Raw genomic sequence first — 21,441 nt, 5'->3', positions numbered from 1 at the left:
CAGTTGAGATGACAGGCATCTTATCCGCATGGCTGTAACGGATCGTGCAGCCACGTCTCGATCCCTGAGTCAACATATGGGGACGTTTCAAGACAACAACCATCTGCATGAACAGTTCGACGACGAGTACAGCAGCATGGACTATCAGCTCCTAGAACGTGGCTGCGGTTACCCTTGACGCTGCATCACAGACAGGAGCGCCTGCGATGGTGTACTCAACGACTAACCTGGGTGCACGAATGGCGAAACGTCATTTTATCTGATGACTCCAGGTTCTGTTTACAGCATCATGGTCTTCGCATCTCTGTTTGGCGACATCGCGGTGAACGCACATTGGAAGCGTGTATTCGTCATCGCCATACTGACGTATCACTTGGCGTGATGGTATGGGGTATCATTAGTTACACGCCTCGGTCACCTCTTGTTCGCATTGACGGCACTTTGAACAGTGAATGCTACATTTCAGGTGTGTTACGACCCGTGGCTCTACCCTTCATTTGATCCCTGCGAAATCCTACATTTCAGCAGGATAATGCACGACCGCATGTTGCAGGTCCTGTATGGGTCTCTTTGGATACATAAAATGTTCGACTGCTGCCCTGGCCAGCACATTCTCTAGATTTCTCACCAATTGAAATCGTCTGGGCAATGGTGGCCGGGCAACTGGCTCGTCACAATACGCCAGTCACTACTCTTGATGAACTGTGGTATCGTGTTGTAGCTGTATAGGCAGCTGTATCTGCACACGCCATCAAGGCTCTGTTTGACTCAATGCCCAGGCGTATTAAGACCGTTATTATGGCCATAGGTGGTTGTTCTGGGTACTGATTTCTCAGGATCTATGCACCCAAATTTTATGAAAATGTAATGACGTGTCAGCTCTAGTATAATATATTTGTCCAATGAATAGCCGGTTATCATCTGCATTTCTTCTTGGTGTAGCAATTTCAATGGCCAGTAGTGTACAAATGCTGGTGAGGCACAACTGTCATTACTGATCAGATGCCCATCAATACTGGGTAGAACTGTTAACAATCAACATCTTTGGATCCTTAACGTTTGTTTCGGGTTTGTCATTGGCTGTCTGACGGTGCTTATTTTTAATGGTAAGGTAAATCAACATAGTTTTCTTCAAACGTTGAGACATAATTTTCCTGGCGTACTTGTTGACTGAGAGACCAGAAAAAGAATGTGGATGCAGTTCCTTGGTGCACCGCCACATTACTGACGAATCGTAATGACATTTTTAAATGAACAATATTCACATCAATGGATTGATCGTAATTTATGCCGTGTATTGAACGTATACGAGCGTGGGTTGACATTAATTGCCACTTTCTCGCGTTGAAAATAGGTGTTCCAGAACATAATATCAAAACACTTTGGGCAGGTCATACCTGCCCACAACATCCCAAGAACAGGATGGCTGTGGTTGTAAATAGGCCGTACAGAACTTGCCACTGGACTATCAGGCGGCTAAGGGTGGCTGTGAGTGACACACAACTGGTGCGTTTAAAGCTGTGCAGCTATCAGATTGATGGTCCAAAACTTCTCGCGGGATGGCATGTAACTGTACTTTTTTGTTCTTGCAAACCGTTACGTTGTCAGTAACTTTCTATTGCCTTGCCACGGATGAGTCTAGAGGAAATTCGCCTTAGTTCTGAAATGGTACAGATTAATAATATACTGCGTTATTTTCTAAAATGAATTTCGTTGTCTCACCGTGCTTTTGGAGCGCTGAGAGCTGATGGTACACTTAATAACTCACATAAGATAAAAGTGTTCATTTTGGTAATAGCTCCAAAAGAGTACAATAAGTGTAATAACTGAGTACAGCTCATCTCCAATATGGAACTGTATGTTGCAGGTTTTCCCGCTGCTGGCAGTACCCATGTGGTTCGTGGAGCCCGCACTGACCAAGACACTGGTTACGACATCTGAAAACACCACAATACTCATTCGGAAAACTCCGTTCGTCATGTGGATGCCGCTTGACACGCAGACGCATCCGAACTACGAAATAACGTACGTGATACAGATCGCACTCCTTGTTAGCGTTGTCCAGGCGACAGTGTTAGTCGATCTTTTTTTCGCCTCCTTAATGATCAATATAACAGCCGATATAGCTATACTGAATAATAACATCGCAAACATGCGACTGCATAAAGAAAATGGAGTTACGAAGGAGTCGGCGGAAGGAGTCAAGGTGTCTGGTGCATGGGAAGTCACGTATAAGAGGAAAAAGTCACTAGCAGAGAAAGGTGAACAGCACGACGAGAACATAGCCACGACCACACCATATACCACCGATCCCAGCGCGCAACTGTACAGAACATTAGCAAGGAATATTCAGCACCATCAAGTTATAATGTCGTAAGTACTTACATTTCTGTCTCATTACTTTTCAATTGCAACGCTGTGCAACCTCCAATTGCGGCAAAGTATGACTAAAGCTAAACTACACTCCTGGAAATTGAAATAAGAACACCATGAATTCATTGTCCCAGGAAGGGGAAACTTTATTGACACATTCCTGGGGTCAGATACATCACATGATCACACTGACAGAACCACAGGCACATAGACACAGGCAACAGAGCGTGCACAATGTCGGCACTAGTACAGTGTATGTCCACTTTTCGCAACAATGCAGGCTACTATTCTCCCATGGAGACGATCGTAGAGATGCTGGATGTAGTCCTGTGGAACGGCTTTCCATGCCAATTCCACCTGGCGCCTCAGTTGGACCAGCGTTCGTGCTGGACGTGCAGACGACGCTTCATCCAATCCGAAACATGCTCAATGGGGGACAGATCCGGAGATCTGGCTAGCCAGGGTAGTTGACTTACACCTTCTAGAGCACGTTGGGTGGCACGGGATACATGCGGACGTGCATTGTCCTGTTGGAACAGCAAGTTCCCTTGCCGGTCTAGGAATGGTAGAACGATGGGTTCTATGCACTATTCAGTGTCCCCTCGACGATCACCATAGGTGTACGGCCAGTGTAGGAGATCGCTCCCCACACCATGATGAAGGTGTTGGCCCTGTGTGCCTCGGTCGTATGCAGTCCTGATTGTGGTGCTCACCTGCACGGCGCCAAACACGCATACGACCATCATTGGCACCAAGGCAAAAGCGACTCTCATCGCTGAAGACGACACGTCTCCATTCGTCCCACCATTCACGCCTGTCGCGACACCACTGGAGGCGGGCTGCACGATGTTGGGGCGTGAGCGGAAGACGGCTTAACGGTGTGCGGGACCGTAGCCCAGCTTCATGGAGACGGTTGCGAATGGTCCTCGCCGATACCCCAGGAGCAACAGTGTCCCTAATTTGCTGGGAAGTGGCGGTGCGGTCCCCTACGGCACTGCGTAGGATCCTACGGTCTTGGCGTGCATCCGTGCGTCGCTGCGGTCCGGTCCCAGGTCGACGGGCACGTGCACCTTCCGCCGACCACTGGCGACAACATCGATGGACTGTGCAGACCTCACGCCCCACGTGTTGAGCAATTCGGCGGTACGTCCACCCGGCCTCCCGCATGCCCACTATACGCCCTCGCTCAAAGTCCGTCAACTGCACATACGGTTCACGTCCACGCTGTCGCGGCATGCTACCACTGTTAAAGACTGCGATGGAGCTCCGTATGCCACGGCAAACTGGCTGACACTGACGGCGGCGGTGCACAAATGCTGAGCAGCTAGCGCCATTCGACGGCCAACACCGCGGTTCCTGGTGTGTCCGCTGTGCCGTGCGTGTGATCATTGCTTGTACAGCCCTCTCGCAGTGTCCGGAGCAAGTATGGTGGGTCTGACACACCAGTGTCAATGTGTTCTTTTTTCCATTTCCAGGAGTGTATGTGAGATTTTCTCTTGTCCTGAGCTAGTGGTAGTTTGTTCGTCTGGCCAGTTTTCTTGTGTGTGCTTATTTACCACATGATCAGAAAGCCCGAATTAAGAAACTAAATGTCTAATAAATCTCCCTTGAAAATTCTCCTCCCGAAACATATTACCAGTTGAATAAGGCTTTGTTGCTCTGGCGTCTTACCGCCTTCACAAATTTTCAGATTTCAGTAGATTATTAGTGAGATACCGAATGTACTTAACAAGAAGATCGTGAATGGTGTACAGCACAGAAATGTCCGAAAGAACAGACACCATATCCATATAAGTATACAGTTTTTGCGATATCGTCCATGACCTTCGTCTTCTGTGCGGATGCACACATATTACCCGAACTCTTACGGGACTTGGTAAGAATGTCTCCACGAGTAATGAGTGTGTTGGGTTAGAGACACTGAAAATGTATTGTGTGGACATATACGATGAGAATGTGGGTTCGCGGGGGCGTGCGCGAGTTAGTCCCTGCAGTCGCACTATCCTATGTGCTCTCAGTGGCTCAGATGTAAAGAGCGCCTGCCATGTAAGCAGGAGATCCCGGGTTAGAGTCCCGGTAGGGGTACAGATTTCCACCTGTCCCCGTTGATATATATCAAAGCCCGTCAGCAGCTGAAGGTATTAATATATATATCTAATTTCTTTAATATTATTGGTTGCAGATGTAATGACTGAATCGAATGGGGCTTAGTTTATGCGTTCTTATACGCACAGTTGTTTAAGAGATTATCTGAACATTATACTCTTGCATTTGGAACCTAAAAACTCAATGTAATAAGAACTTGATTTTTTGCTGTAACCTGCAAGTAGTTTTTTGCAGCTATATTCCTTGAATGATGTTTCACTTTTATTCATTCCCGTAAATGGGAATTATTCTAGATTAACTCGATACGTTTAGATGTTCAGTCATTAATTTCCGCCGACCAGAGTGGCCGAGCGGTTCTAGGCGCTACAGTCTGGAACCGCGCGACCGCTACGGTCGCAGGTTCTAATCCTGCCTTGGGCATGGATGTGTGTGATGTCCTTATGTTGGTTAGGTTTAAGTAGTTCTAGTGGACTGCTGACCGTAGAAGTTAAGTCCCTTAGTGCTCAGAGCCATTTGAAGCAATTAATTTCGGAATTCTTTTCGAAAATAACACAGAACTTACCATGTTTCAATCGGAAACCGCAAATTTTTATGGTAACACTAAGCCCTAATGTGAAATTCATATAATTACATATTTTTACATATACAGCCCTGCAAAATATTCGTTCAATAACCCTTTTCTTTACTTTTCTCGGCAGCTGCTCTATTCCTCGCAATATTGTCATTGTTTCTCCCCTCTTTTCCATTCACTTATTTTTCGTTATTCGATTCGTTCCGGTTTTGAAAGTAACGCAGTCACTCGATGAGTAATGTTTGTTCTGTTGTCGGTTCACATCAGCCTGTTTTGTACACTAACTGTTCTCCCCGTTAGCGATCACTACGCTTAAACCACCGTTGTCCGGCATATTATGTCCTGCTATGTTCGCCCCTGGTAGCTGAGTGGTCAGCGCGACGCAATGTCATACCTAACGACCCTCTTTCGATTCCCGGCAGGATCGGAGATTTTCTCCGCTCGGGAACTGGGTGTTGTGTTGTCCTTATCATCATCATTTCATCCCCATCGATAAGCAAGTAGCCGAACTGGCGTCAACTCGAAAGACTTGCACCAGGCGAACGGTCTACCCGACGGGAGGCTCTAGCCACACGGCATTTACATGCTATAACATGAAACACAATGGGCTGCCAAGTTAATTTTGAAATCACAGCTCTGATGTAAGGAAAAACGTATTTGGGCAGCGAATTAAACGGATAACAGTTCTCTTCAGCTGGCTGTTCAAGAATGACAGGGAAAAGCTTTAAAAGTGTGATGGATCCGATAACCAGCGGTGCAACGTAGTATCGAAAATTTTGGAATTTGGGCATATGTGCGTACTAATACGTTATTCCTGCGTTCCAGACACGAAAGCGACGATAAAGACTTGAAAAACTATAAAAAACGTTCTTTAATTTAAAGTAAAGGTATTATAAATACAAACCAGAAGTATAAATTATAGAAATGATATGTCACAGTAGCGGTACATATAACATGTTCTGAAACGTAAGGTGTGTAATTCATGTTGATGCTGAAAGTGCAGCAACAGAATTTCTGAAAGTGCTCAAATCGCCTGAGTCCAACATTTCTACACATCTTACAACGCCTCAACCGTAGAATAACGTACTCGCTCGAAGATATAGGCGGTATGTCACACGGCAAATCGATTGCGGCGGCTACATGATTCCAAGGTGTTTCCATAAAACACACCCTTCAGTCGTCACCAGAGAACGTATCCAATTCCAAGTCAATTCAGTGAGACGTGTTTACTGTACTTTGATGGTCTGTAGCTTCGTTAGACAACATTTGGATTCTTCTCTACAACTTTTCTTGCATCAATCGGTACCGTATATTAATAAGGAGACTTTTCTACTATTTTCAGTTAAATGATAGCTAATCAGAGAACATGTGTCGGAGACACAGACATTTACATTACACTCCTTAGTAAACTGCTTCAATGAATTGACCAGTCGTGAAAGAGGGAGTTGAAACGGTCATCATGAATACTTCTTAACCTACCTTGATTGCTGTAACTACTACCGCTTATGACGATTGAACAACCATTTCCTGCACTAATTTTAGGGACATTCACTTTGTCCGTCTTACTTAAAGTTCCTGCAGCTGCTTTTTTCCACTGTTGAGTTCATTTTTCTCTACTCGAGATAGCCTCGCAAATAGCAGTATGTGTTCCGTTACTTTGCAACAAAGTGTCAGTGAAGATGTGACTGCCACTTTTCGCTAGTCGCGTGAAGTGGTTTTGTTACAGGGTCTACGGTAAACTGATGCTAGAAGATAGTCTCTTATCTCCTGATACTGAAGACAGAATTTCACGGATTCCACGTCATGTACCATAGTCCACCTTCTGTCTTACGGTTTGAGGTGCTTTCCAGTTCCGCGAAGTGTTTATGTCTACCTATTGTGTTATTTTAGCAACTCTCAAAGGAAGACAAATTTTAGTCTTCATAGGCTTTCCCGAGTAGGAAAGTAGACGCAAGTTTTATTTTCGATTTATGGTATTTACCTGAAACTGTCAATTGTTTTCGAGGCGATCTTAGAATATAAATACAATTTTTCTTCTTACTACAGAAGTTTATTCGCCCAGAAATAGTCATTGCTTACTAGGTTCTTCGAAGTTAAATCGTTATCTTCAAATCATTGGCATAAATAAAAATCTACATGACCAGTCTGTTTCGTCGACTGTTCACATTAGTTGGACATAACTTACAAAGGTGACATTGAATAGTACCGTCTCTCGTCATGAAGTAAGAAAACAGCTGTGCGAACAGTGCACAATAGTTACAACCAAAATGCATAAGACGTGTGTAAAATGTTTTTTATGTACATATGATCGGAAAATGCCGATTTAATGCCTCTGAAACACGCAATAATTTTGTATTTTTGTGTGATCTGGGTGAATAAACTTCTGTAATAAGAAGAACAATAGTGTTTTCATTTCAATTTATTGATAAAATAATTATATGTAAAATTTTTTTACAGTGCTCAGCATATTCTATGGTGATCGCTTACACGCTGTTCAAAGGAATTAGGGGAACCCGTATGTCAGCGTCCGCTATGTTAAATCTGTTTTGACACAGGCGGTTCCTGTGGCCTTATTGCGTGATTGGAGATTTTCGGTTTCAGTGCTGGCAACAGTTAAAATCATTAACCATCTGTTGACTGTGTTAAGCGGTACAGTGTCAGTTGACCCCTCAGAAGGAAGTGAGTAACTGTATCCCACACGGATGGTAAGTGTCATTTATGGACGTCGTATTCAACCACACATATGCAGCGTGACATTTTCAAGCATTAAAAGCTTCAAGGACGTTCTGTTTGATCCAAAAAGGATGCACTGCCATTCGAGTTGCTACAGATGGCAAAGTTTCTCCATGTGTCAAGCGTAGGTTGCGGACACGCCACAAGGAGACAGAGAGTACACAAGGCGAGTTGGATAGGTCGTCGACACGTTTACAACCGCAACGTGAAGGACGATATCCGGCCATCTCTGCTTTGCGGCGTCATAGAGATAACGCCACAACACTGGAAGACTGTCTCAGAAGAGCCACTGGAGCCACTGTGTTCGACCAGACTGTAATAGACAGGTCACGGAAAAAGATGTTGCGAATCAGACGTCCTGTTTGACTACCCCGCTGGACACAACAACTTGCTGCTCACCTTCAGTTCTTCTCTTCCCATGACAACTTGCAACTACGTCTCTAGCAAAACGTGTGATACATAAATGATACAAGATATCCTCCGACACTAGGTGACGGCCGCATTCGTGTGCGGAGACCTGCCAAATGTTGTGCAGGAAATCGACTGATTTCAAGGATTTGTGATGTGGGAAGGCTGCAGTGTTGATAGCTATACGGATCTTGTCGTTTTTCATGGTCTCCTCACCGCCAGGCACAACATCGAACGGATCCTGTTGGGTCATGTGGTGATTGCTGCACACGGTGGTAGCCCTGAATTCCTTCTAATGCCAGGATCTATGTAGCGGGCGTCAGCAGAGATGTCGTGCGAAGCCTGGACATTGAAGTAATGCAATGGACGGCGGTGAGTCCCGACAAAAGCCCCAGCGTAAATACATGGGACATGCTTGACAAGCGTGTTCGTGATCGTCCTGTTGCACCGTAAACTCTCCAAAAACTCTCGTGGGCTCTCATTGAAGAATGGGAACGAATATCGAAGGGTGATCTCTGTAGACTTATACGGAGCATGGCACATATGTGTCAGGCGATGATAAACGCTCACGGAGGGCAAACACTTATTGAGAATATAAGAAAGTCGGCCGTAGTGGCCGGGCGGTTCTGGGCGCTTCAGTCTGGAACTGTGTGACCACTACGGTCGCAGATTTGATTCCTGCGTCTGGCATGGATGTGTGTGATGTCCTTAGGTAAGTTAGGTTTAAATAGTTCGAAGTGCTAGGGGACTGATGACCTCAGAGCCATTTGAACCATTTTGACCAATATGATAAAGTTTTGTTGTGTACTTCATTTGCGAAAGAGAAGGGTGTAATTTGATAACGTATCCAGTTCTCCATTATTGTTCGGTTGAGTATGGCAGACACCCAAAGTCATGTTCCCCCAATTCTTCTGAGAGCTGTCAAATATGTGTGCTTTTTGCTTCAATTTCATTACCTACTAATGATTTTTATGAAATTTTATAACTGACTTAAGCTTAAAAAGAAGAAAATAATTCTAAAAGATCATTCAAGTATCTACATTTTAATCATCACAAAAATTATTGTTGGTTGGTTGCTGTGTTTTCATTTCTATTGCAGTGTTGAACAACATTGCTGGTAAGCGATTCGTTTGTCCCAAAATCTTGGTTATATCAAAAGACACCATAGCCTTTATTTGTATTTCGCTTTGACCTTTTTACTACATAGAAACAATCCGAATGTATACGTATACACAGGGAGGCCCATTTACAAATTTCACCGCAAACATCTCTGGAACAACAGTATATATTGAAGAACGACCTTCACAGGTGTGAACATAAGGCAGGGACTCACGAAAGTCAATACTATGGGATGTTCTAAAATGTAAGCAGATGCTAGTTTCAACACAAACTAATGTTTTTTATATAAATCGACACTCCATATTATTTTTCACACAATCAATAACATGAAAAAAGCCAAATGAATGGCGTTGGTCGCATTGCAATAAGTCAGTCACATCTTGAGAAATTACAAAGCGAGGCTGATGCTTTAAATAAGATAAACGTGCCGATATTTCCCCGATTTTCTCGTGACAGGAAACAATACAGATGTCCCATCATACACAATGAAATGTAAGTAAATGGTCTACTCTTTAGCCCTTTGTTGATCTTTACTGCAGTTCTAGAATGGACTAACTTTAACGAAATACTGAATATCACCGGCCAGGGAAAACATAATTAATGGCTGACCAACAATCTAACACAAGGGAAAATCCTAGTTGCAAGTCGTTGCTCATTAATTACATAACTGTACATGACACATACAGGCATATCACTAAACATTTCTATGACAGCGTTGCAAATGAGCTTCTGCAATGGCGAAGCGATTACTTAACGTACGATACTGTAGTACCTACAAAACACGCATGCGTCTACTCAGAAGCAGAGAAAATGTACATCGGTATGGAATCACATTTCTCAAAGCAGAAACGCAACGACGTGTGTTCGAAGAGATAGTCATTTACTTTGAAGCACCGCTGTGCATACTGCAACACTTAGCGACTCACTGCTGTTAGTGTTTCTGGTCTTAGTACTGCACACACAACTGTAATATGAGCTTTCATGTTGTACACTGTTGCTGGAGCCTGCTGATATACCACGTCTTTTCTCGGGTAAAACAGTCCGTGGAGGTTAGCTCCGGCGACTACGATGGAAACCTCTGAGTTGGACTGCCCCGCACTATCCATAGGACCGTCGATATGGGAATTGTTGGTTTAGTGCATTTCTCGCCACCATGACATTATGCACAGGGTATGCATCGTTCTGATACCCCATTACGAGTATTTGACGCAAATGAAGAGGTAGGTCTTCAATCACTGCAGATAAGGTACCTCGCAAGAACCGACCATACTGTCTCCAGGTTAAAGGTGCCATCAATGAAATATGGGCCAATGATGTGTTGTCCTACAATAAAACGCAGTACATTGACATGCCATTGACTTAGATGTTCCACCTGACGAAGGAAATGTGATTTTTCCGGTAACCAGCATTGCATACTGTGTAAGCTGACGTTCCCATGGTTTGTAAACAAGGCTTCATCAAACAGTATCCTGAGCATAGAGTCTTATCCGTATGGGAAAACCGACGGACGGTATTCCAGACGGATTTGAAAGTCATTGCCTTGAAGCCCTTGATGTAGCTACTCGTAATACGGGTAGTATTTATGCCTGTGAATAATGCACAGCATACTCGTTTTTAGGGATTCCCGCCAGTCTATCCATATCACGAGACTGGCATGACAGTTTTTTGCAGCGGCCGCAAGAACAGCAATTGCTGCTGCTTCATAAGTTACTCTCTTCTACCAGATCGACACTGATACCAATTACAGTGTACAGTACACAAGCGCCCTTTGCCTCCACACATGTCTCCTTCGCAGTGAGTTGTTCCCACACACGGCACCGACTGCTGTCCGTTTCAGTAAACAGCTACAGAAGCCAGCGGTTGTACTGGGTTGTATAACAGGTCAGCGTACATTGACCGATACTGTTGTGAAAGTAGAGAAATAGAACATACAAGAGGAAAACCATTACATATGTATGAGTGTTTGTGGCAGGAAACTCTACTATTACTTTCGGCCCTTGTGATAACAGCGAAAGCAACATTATGGACGTCAGTCACATCGGAATTACGAGCAATATGGGGTTCACACTTGCATCTCTGAATGTGCAAGACCGGCGCGCTTTGTTTATTTCAAGCATCAAATTCGCTTTTGCAGTTTCTCGGGATGTAATTGACATACTGTGAATCAATCAAAGTCATTTTTTGTGATTTTTATGTTATTGATGGCTTAAGAAATAACAAGGACAGTCTATTTAAAAAAGAAAAAAAACATAAGTTTGATTTGGAAACAATACATACCTATGGTTGGAATGTCCCATAGTATTTTCATGAGCCTCTGCCTGACATTAATGTCCGTGAAAGTCGTTTTTCAATATCTATTGTTGTTCCAGAGACAACTGCGCTGAAACGGTGCACACGAAGAGAAAATATGTGAACGAAACCACTTCAAAGACTGATGAAATCTTCTCGGGTTATCAGCCGAGTCGTGGCTTCGTGTTGTCATCTGACGATGACGAGTAGGAAACTCGTCGAAACTTTGCAACATGACGCCAGGAATCCATTGATAAGCCGAAAGGGTGTATTCAGTGATGTTCACCGAGAACGTTTTCATTTCTGTACGCTCCAAAAATATTCACAAGCCATATATTTCAGTCCATTCAACCACAAGTTAGAAGCTTATGGTACTTTATTCCAGTTGTATCTCACTAGGAGTTTTTCACGAACTTTAGCTGCCTCTACAGTGAAGACAAACATATCGAGCGAGTAATATTTTGTACTAAGTAGCTATTCTTCTCACTGTTTTCAAGACATAAAATATATTGAGAAACGAGCCATCAACGAGTGAAACATTCTTGCTGTTGCTGGTGTTACAGAATCATCAACGACTTGGAATCTATCATGAGCGAATCGAGTGTCATCATGCTGGCCGTAAATTCAATAAACATCTGCCTACAAGGTCTTGGATTTGTAGACGTAAGTACTGCACCATGTTTAGAGTACAATGGATAAGGTAACTACACTGATCACATAGAGCACCTCACAGTAGCAGTAGAGTAAAGAAAAAGTCTGTGCACTTCCTCATCAGTCACTTTCCTCCAACGGTATCGTCTTTGCCACAAATGAGTCGCCTGTTATTCTCCTGTCAGCACACGTAATTAGAAATAAATAAGGAGAGCTACAAACTAGCCAAACGCTACACGCTTCTGTTTCTGATTCATAGTTTTTCCTTATATATAACAATGATATGCTAATAAGCATTATACTTCTTTTCTTTCCCAAGGTTTATTTCCAAATGACACTACTTGTTACATTGTGAAAGGCGTTGCATGTTATGTGTATGAATTAAAATATGGTGTAGAGAGTAACTATACTTAACCACATCGGAACAAAGCACAAAATTTCTGATACAGAATACCAGTAAAACAGAAACTACTTCATCAGAAGATGATCAAATAATCAGTGAAGTCAAACTCTTACTGTCACTATTTAAGATTTCGTAAAGCTGGCAGCTTGGTCACTTAGTAATTAGTTTGTGACATCAGCGCACAGTATCTTTTTCTTCTTAATTATTATAACTAGGGTCAACATAAAGCAAATAGGTCTGCTGCAGTATGATCATATCTAGGGCTTCCAATAGCAGTTACAAGAACGTACATTGCACTTCGGCTGGTATCAAACCATTTTCATTGCAGGTGTTTTATGGCTTCTTGCAAACTTTCTGCTATTGACGATTAATCTGAAGAGCTGACTAGGTGAATGTAAGTTCACATAAGTAAGCTGTATCTACAGACCATTCTGCGTAAGTAACGAAGACACTAGTACACAGAATAGGTTCCCAGATATGTGAGTGGTTCGAAGACTTATTAAGTAACAGAACCCAATATGTTAGCTATTGTTCATACAAGGGCGTCTTCAGGAGTTCCTCAGGGAATTGTGAGAAGACCGCCGCCATTTTCTGTGATCTGTCTGAAAGCATGAGCAGCTGTCTGTATAGTTTCCTGATGACGCTGTGGTATATGGAAGCCTGTCGTCCTTGAGTGACCGTATCAGGATTCAAGATGACTCAGATAAAATTTCTCGTTGATCGATGAATGACAGCTAGCTTTAAATGTGGAAAAATGGGAGGTAAAGCAAATGAATAGGAAAAGCAGACCCCTCATGTGACCCGTGGCTGCCTCGTGTTATGTTCTGCAATAAACCTTGGTCGCTATTCTGTGATTAGCCTCCCGCAGTTATCGAGATTATGCTGTTCTCCTCTCTTTCTGCGAGCCACAGCAGCAGCGAGTACCGATATTCGCACCCTTGTAATTTCTTTGGCCTCGCACTTATAGTTTCCGGCTGTGCTGTGTGCGGGCAGTTGGGGTCGGTTGGCGTGGAGCAGCGAGGAAGTCTCCGTGGCGCGTGTCTGACCGGGCCCGCTGGCGGCGTCCACGCGCGGTCGGAGTGTTCCCATTGGTACGAGGTCAGTGGCTCACCGATCCTGGACACGAAAGTTGAGCCTTTACTTAATCTGCCAGCCAGCCCCAGTTGTTCACATTGTGTCATTTCAATTCCATTGTCGGCCGTTGGGACATTCCCATGAGAAACAACGTGTGTTTTCAAGTTGGCGAAATTCTAGACGCCCTCCTGTGGAGTTAAGGTAACTTGATGACTTTGTATTGAAGTGCGCCAGCGGAATCTTCTGTCTTGTGGCCACTAACGTTGCGGTTACCTGCCCTTGACATTGACGTAAATTCAGGCAGGGTAGTTTTCCCTGTCGTGTTGTGGCTGTCCAGCACAGTGTGTGGTTTGACAGCTGAATGCGTAGTTCGTTGTGGGCGCCGATAGCTTCTCCGTTGATCCATTGAACTCTCTGTTGTGTGCTGGTCAGATGGAGCGGAAGTTATCCTGTCGCTTGGTCCGTTGAGTGTCTGTCAGTTGGGTTGCCGTGGGATTAAAAATGTTTGGGCCGACTGCCTCTCTCACCTCAGCGAGCGTTAGTGTTTGAATTCCAGACCGACCCTAGGAAACTTCTGAGCGCCGTTTGATGTTCTGCCTTTACATATTTGCACTTGTTGTTTGTTTATGTATGGCTTCAAGCCGATTTTAAATTAAAGTTGTTTTGTCCTTGAGGCGTCAGATTGAATGGCGCATGTAGCCGGGAATTAAGTTCTAAAAGTAATGTTTGGCTTGCTCTGTTTCTAATGTTTTCTTTACTCTTGTAATGTTTGTCAAATGAATAAGGTAGTAAGTTCGAGTGTAACTGACAGCCACTCATTTTAGCCCCTTTCCAGAAATTAAACTATCTATCCTGTCCTGCGGGTATAGCAGGGGATCTCGTCATGTTCGAGTACAACATTAGTAGTGTGCTATCTGATACGGTCACGTCGAATGAACACCTAGGCTAACGTTGTAAGGTGATATGGATTGGAATAAGCATGTAAGGATTTTATTAGGGAAGGCGAATTGTCAACTTCGGTTTAATGGGAGAATGTTTGGAAATTGTAGTTCATCTCTTATGGAGACTGCATATGGGACACTATTGCGACCTATTGTTGAGGGCTGTTTGAGTGTTTGGGATCCGCGCCAGGTCAGATTAAAGGAACACATCGAAGCAATTCAGAGGCGGGCTGCTTGATTTGTTACCGGTGGGTTCGAACAAAATGCGGGAATCAGGGAGATGCTTTGGCAACTGAAATGGAAATCACTGGAGGTCATAGTCTCGAGGAGCTCTACTGAAAAAATTTAGAGAACCGGCATCTGAGGCTGACTGTAGAATGAGTCTCGTGCCACCAACGTACATTTCGCGTGAGGACACGAAGATAAGATCAGAGAGAGTAGAGACCGTATTGACGCACACAGATGGTCGATTTTCTCTCGTTCTTTTCCCGAGTGGAACAGGAAGGTAAATTACTAGTAGTGGTGCAGGGTGCCCTCCGCCTTGCATCGTATTGTGGCTTGCAGAGGTAGCTGTAGATGTAAATGTAGCTGTTAGATGTTACAATTTTTTTCAACCATTGGAAATCGAAAAGAATTATTTCCGTAGATTATAGGTATAACGTTTTGACAGCTTATACGAGTGTACCTGCAGAAAAATGTATGGCAGCTGAAATTTCGGAGGACAAATGTAATTAATGAAATTTGGGACGTTTTTAATGGTTTAGTAAAGAGGTAAAAGTTTTATTCATTACAAATTTTGTTTCTAAATGTAACATACTGTTGCACAGAATAACGTATTAAATGTAAGTCTTTATTTTTAGGGATCCGTACGTTAGTCGGTAAAGAGGATCACTTTGTTGGCCGTGAGTCTGCGCGCTCGTTAAGACCCATTTCTTTGAGGAACGCGTAGAGGTATTAGGTTGAAACTTACGTCAAATACTGAGCTCCACTATCCTTTGGTGGGCTTAAAAACGTAAGGCTCTACGTCAGCGTAATCAAAAGATACGGCCGTTTGCGCTACATGTTTTGGTTTTTGCAAACTGTCTCATCAAAATCATAGAATGAAGGCTTTCACAGCAGGTATTGTCATCACTCAACACTTCCGAGCTATGTTGTGGTCCATACATAAGACTCTCCCCTGACGTTTCGCCTTCGACTGCGGAAGGCATCCTCCGAGGACAAACGCCGAACTACAAGGAGTGCACGAGTGAGCGCCGTATATATCAGCCATGCAGAGGGCACCGCTGCCGAACACATGACGTCGGCTGTGATATGATCTCTGATGTTGCCAACTTTCTCAATTCAATATAATCGATTGTCACGCTGTTGCTGCAATGTTGACATCCATATCTTATCCAGCTTAATGGCTTTATCTTTTCTACTAAAATTATTGCAATCTGCAGAGAAACTGGATGCCTTCCTGTTGCATCTTAATAGTATTAACCCAAGAATTCAATTCACTATGGAATAGGAAATCGATGGTCACCTGAACTTCTTAGATGTGACTCAATCAAACGAGAGGACGGATCATTGGGTCATAAGGTTTTCAGAAAAGACACACATACTGATCATTATTTGCAGAAAGATTCTAACCACCACCCAAGATATAAAAAATGGGTGATTAAAACATTAATAGACAGGGCTCACAAAATATTTGAACCCGCTCACTTAGATGATGAGATTGAACACCTTAGAGCGACCTTCAAGAAGAATGGGTATTCCAGCACAGAGATAGATCGTGCACTCCACTCTAGACTGACAACCAGGGCGGTCTAGGATAGATACTAACCCAAGGGAGAAGTGTTCTTACCATTCATCATTGATCGATTGGAAAAATTTTAAGCAAGTACGATGTGGAAACAGTTTTCAGATTCACCACGAAAATAAAAGAATGTTTAAGATTCACAAAAAATAAACGACATCCTCTAGCGACACCAGGCGTCTATAAAATTCCGTGCAGTTGTGGAAAGGTCTATATAGGCACAAAAAAAAAAAACGAAGCGTCAACACCCGTCTGGGAGAACATAAAAGGAACTGCCGGCTCTGACATATTGATAAATCGGCTGTAGCGGAACATGCGTTTCAGGAAGGCGATAATGAACGAAGGTTTCGTGAGACGACCGTCATAGTGAAGACATCGCTTTATTATGCGCTAATGTACAGAGAGGCCATTGAGATTGCAATAATTTTAGTAGAAAAGATAAAGCCATTAAGCTGGATAAGATATGGATGTCAACATTGCAGCAACAGCGTGACAATCGATTATATTGAATTGAAAAAGTTGGCAACATCAGAGATCATATCACAGCCGATGTCATGTGTTCGACAGCGGTGCCCTCTGGATGGCTGATACATACGGCGCTCACTCGTGCTCTCCTTGTAATTCGGCGATTGTCCTCGGAGGATGCCTTCCACAGTCGAACGCGAAATGTCAGGGGAGAGTCTTATGTAATGACCACGGCATCTCAGCCCGGAAGTGTTAAGTAATGTCTCATCAAAACTTACAGATGGGCTAACTATACACATAATTATACTTTCGGGAATCTTCAGAGCGCGAGTTCCACTGTCACTTGTCCAGTTTTTGTCTTACTACAGAACATGTAAGTGTCTAATAGTATGAATTAATTACCTTGCTTAGAGGATATTGTGTTAAATATTGGTGTAGAAAAATTTAGTTGCGTGTCTAACAGTACGAACTGTAGAGGATATTGTGTTAAATGTAAGCGTTGTGACCCGTTTTTTCCCACGCAGCCCCTCTGAAACATGCACGAATAAGGCTGTGATAGTTTTGTTTAACTATCATTGCTTAATGCAGTATAATTGACTTATTCTTCCTTCTTACTTCGTTTCAATGAGGATAGGCCTCTGAATATTTCGATTTTAAGAAAACTACAACAACTAGAACAGTAATTCTCAGCAGACTGGCAAACAACGTGGTTACAGTTTTTCTGTGTAACGGTAAAACCAAGTCCATAAAACGGAGCAAATGTTTAACGAAATTATAACTGTATGTCGTAAATAAAGATTAAGTCGACGTTACTTTTCGAATAATGAATTTAACTTTACTTACCCTGTCTTAGACTTTGTATGACAGTCTTAACCTGGGGTTCGGTGGATATCTCCATGACAATTAATATTCCGTATTCTGAATACCTTAGTGTACATAATAGCCATATTGAGACGCCTTGCTAAACCCGCAGGACAGAAAAGGTAGTGGGAATTGTGAAAAGGGGCCAAAATGAGCGGCTGTCAGTTACACTCGAACACATATAACTTTATTTATTTGGCCAAACACTACAGTAGAAATTCTTGAACTTAGGTATAAGCTGAATACGACACACTCTTATGCCTTAAGGACACAACGACTTTAATTTAAAGAAAGATACGGCTAAAAGCCATTAACTCAAAATTCAGACGCCAAAAAGGATATTTAGAAGGCAGAAGGCCTCACTTTAAGTAAGTTCTATAATTTGGCTGAAGGCCCAAAAATCTAACACTTGAAAAGTAACAACTCTAATTTAAAGATGGCTGAAGGCCGATTATTTAAGACTCAAGATAAAATTAAGTAAAAAAATACAAGGGAGTAGGCCTTATCTTCAATTAGCCTTAAGGTCCCAAACAATATGATGCTCGAATGACAAAGATCCTTAATTTAAAAACGGCTGACGGCCCCATTACTTAAAACTCAAGGTAAAATAAATTTAAACAACAAAGCCTTATCTTAAATTAGGCTGAAGGCTCCAAACAATCTAACACTTGACAAGCAAGGAACTTTAATTTTAAAACGGCTGAAGGCCCATGACAGAAAACACCACTATAAACAATTCATCCGTAATTCAAATCTGTTGGCTATGAGCCATAAAAATACACACAACAAAAAAATAAGAAACGTTAGTGCAGCTGACGGCGCTCAGAAGTTTCAGGAGTCGGCCAGCACTTGAAATACTAACGTTCACTTAGGTGAGACAGGCCGTCGGCCCAACCATTCTCGATCCGAAGACACCCCAACCAACATACTGTCAACGGACCCACCGACAAGGTAACTTGCGCTTCACTCGACCAGCAACAGCTGGGAGTCCAATGCAAACGTAAAAGGTGTGGATGCCCACAACCAAGCATACATTAAGCTGTCGAGCTATACACTGTGCTGGACAGCGACAATAAGGTGAGGAAAGGACACTGCCTAAATTTACGTCAATGGCCAGGGCAGGTAACCGGAACGTTAACGGCCACAAGGCAGAAAATTCCGCTGGTGCACTTCAATTGCAAATAACCAAATACCTTTAGACTCTACTGGAAGGTGGCTAAACCTTCGCCAACTCGAACACTCACGTTGTTGCTCGCTGGAATGTCCCAAGAGCCAACAACAAGAACAAAACGGCACAATGTGTATAGTCTTGACTTGCTGGTAAATTAAATCCAAACTCTACTTTCGTGTCCAGGGTGGGTGAGCCACGGACCTCGTAGCAATGAGAACAGCTCCACACACTCCGACACTGTGTAGAGACCGCCAGTGGGCCCGGCCAAACTGTGCCCTGCGGAGACATCCTCGCTGCTGCACACCAACCGACCGACTGCTCGCACACAGCACAGCCGGAAACTATAAGCACCAGACCAAGGGTAATACAAGATGCGAATATCGATGCACACCCATGCTGCCTCTCACGGAAAGAGCAAACAGCAGTATAATCGCAATAACCGCGGTAAATCAAACACAGAATAGGAACCAAGGTTTAAACCAATGCATACATAGGCCCAACATGGCTCACTTATTGTAACCAAAATTAAAGAAAAAGGTTATAAAATTTCATATATTCGAATATTAAATGCTTTCATACGTAATTTTATAAGCTGATATTCCAAAAGCTATTTAAAGTGTCACAAAACGGTTTAGTTTTATGGTATATGAAATAGCCTTGGAAGCATTCATTCGGGATGCAGTTCAGCAACAGAGTAGTGTTATCCTCGCTGTTGCTACAATGCCGTGCCTAGTGAAACTGAAACCTGAAAATTTGTTAACTTTGCTGTGATGTGGCAACTCTGTGCATTTATCTGCCCATAAATGTGCGATCGGAAGTGTATTTTGTGTCAGTTCACAAAGTCCGTAGAGAACGTCCTCCAAAATTCCTAGAATTCTAACGCAGTGAGAACCGAACACAAATATGTGTACTTGGATAGATACTCATTAACATTTTGCAGAAGAGCTCAGGTCGGTAGATTCCACAATGTGCACAACGTAAGCTATGAGATACATATCTCGAGAAGTATTTGTTTCCAGACAAATAAATCCCCATATTTATGGCCTGACACCATGAATATGGGGATGTGTTTCTGACATCAGATTATTGCAAAATTCCAAAAGGGATCCAAATGATTTTCCTTAGGAAGTTAAATGGTAAATTATAATAACCAGTAGTTCTGCATTTAGGCTGACTGGTCAAATCAACATCAAGCAAGGAATGACAATATTCCTCTTATGGCGTGTTTCGGAATTTACTCATCACCTGATATCCAGGAGTGATTGCTGCAGGTAGATAAATAATGTTTCCAATCGTATGAGAAACAAACATTCGCAGACTAGTATGCGAATGTTTGTTGCATATGAGCAATAATGTCATTCCTTGGCTGATGTTTAACTTTTACCATTAGTATTCGGACGCCTGAATACACAGCTACTGATTATTGTAATAATGGTCACCTGCATCTTGCATGACTTCATGTAACATTTGTATGTGTGATTAAATACTGTAACATTTGATATATTTAACAACGTACATTTACAAAAACTGCTGGATGAGATACTACTTCGGTGCATGACCTGCATATGCTTTCCATGTTTTGTCGTGTTGTGCTAAAGATTTCTGGAGTGCGTGGTATTTGGTTGGCTTTAGTGACTTGTGTGTATTGTCTTCACACAAACGTTGAACAGATGACGGTTGACTGAATGATTAGTATGCGTTTTCCCTCCTTTTACATTTGTTTACTGTCAGCTCCAGCAAGTCGTCGAGTAACATTCCCCAGGTACTCCACTGTGAGCTACGACAGGAGAGCTAAGGTCTGTTTAGTGTTAAGTTTCTATTAATGTTATGTCATCGTTGATGGTACATAGTGATTCTTCCTCGAACAGAGCTACTTAACAAAGACGATCTGCTATTCATATATTCGTAACGAACAAAATTACACGGAAGTCAGTCATGATGATTGGTGTTGCTCTGGTCGCTAAACAACTTTGGAATGATACATTTTTGGCCGAATGTTTGAGTTTAACGAAAAAATGGACAAATATGGTAACAAATTGACCAGAATAAACTCTAGTTTTGAAAAAGAATAATTTGATTGAAAGTAATCCAGATATTTCAGAAAAAACTTATTTAGTAATTAGAGAGAAAAATACACCTTGAATTTTTGTCCAAAGATTCAAAGAGTGGGAAATGGACAGTGGGGTACCAAATATACCAGCCTGAGGTATAGATTTGGTAAATAACAACGGCTTGGAAGGAAATCATCGTAATTGATACAAACTTAATTAGTAATTTGAGGTAATACTGAAGTACACATCAATGCAGGAAAAAAAGTACGTACAGCGAAGGAATAATCCGAATGCGACAAAAATCGGTAGAAGTGATGGATATGTACAAACAAATAATAATAATTTCAGAAAAATTGGGCACAATATTCAAGAGATAGTGCTTCAAAAATTGAGGAAGTCAATAACGCATTCGTCCACGTCTGCC

The 21,441-nt window shown here is 42.7% G+C and overlaps 1 protein-coding gene across 1 annotated transcript in view; it reads left to right on the top strand.

Annotated features, from left to right (window-relative positions):
- Positions 1–21,441, top strand: part of LOC126278760 (odorant receptor coreceptor-like) — a 126,148-nt gene that overhangs the window by 81,153 nt on the left and 23,554 nt on the right. Inside the window, exons 4-5 of the mRNA XM_049979036.1 lie at positions 1,868–2,373; positions 12,163–12,262. Coding sequence (XP_049834993.1) covers positions 1,868–2,373; positions 12,163–12,262 — 606 coding nt within the window. The remainder of the gene's footprint in view (positions 1–1,867; positions 2,374–12,162; positions 12,263–21,441) is intronic.

Source organism: Schistocerca gregaria, chromosome 6, assembly GCF_023897955.1.
Source record: "Schistocerca gregaria isolate iqSchGreg1 chromosome 6, iqSchGreg1.2, whole genome shotgun sequence".
NCBI lineage: Eukaryota > Metazoa > Arthropoda > Insecta > Orthoptera > Acrididae > Schistocerca > Schistocerca gregaria.
Note: the sequence above shows the minus strand (reverse complement) of the source record. Positions and strands in the feature narration are given on the sequence as shown.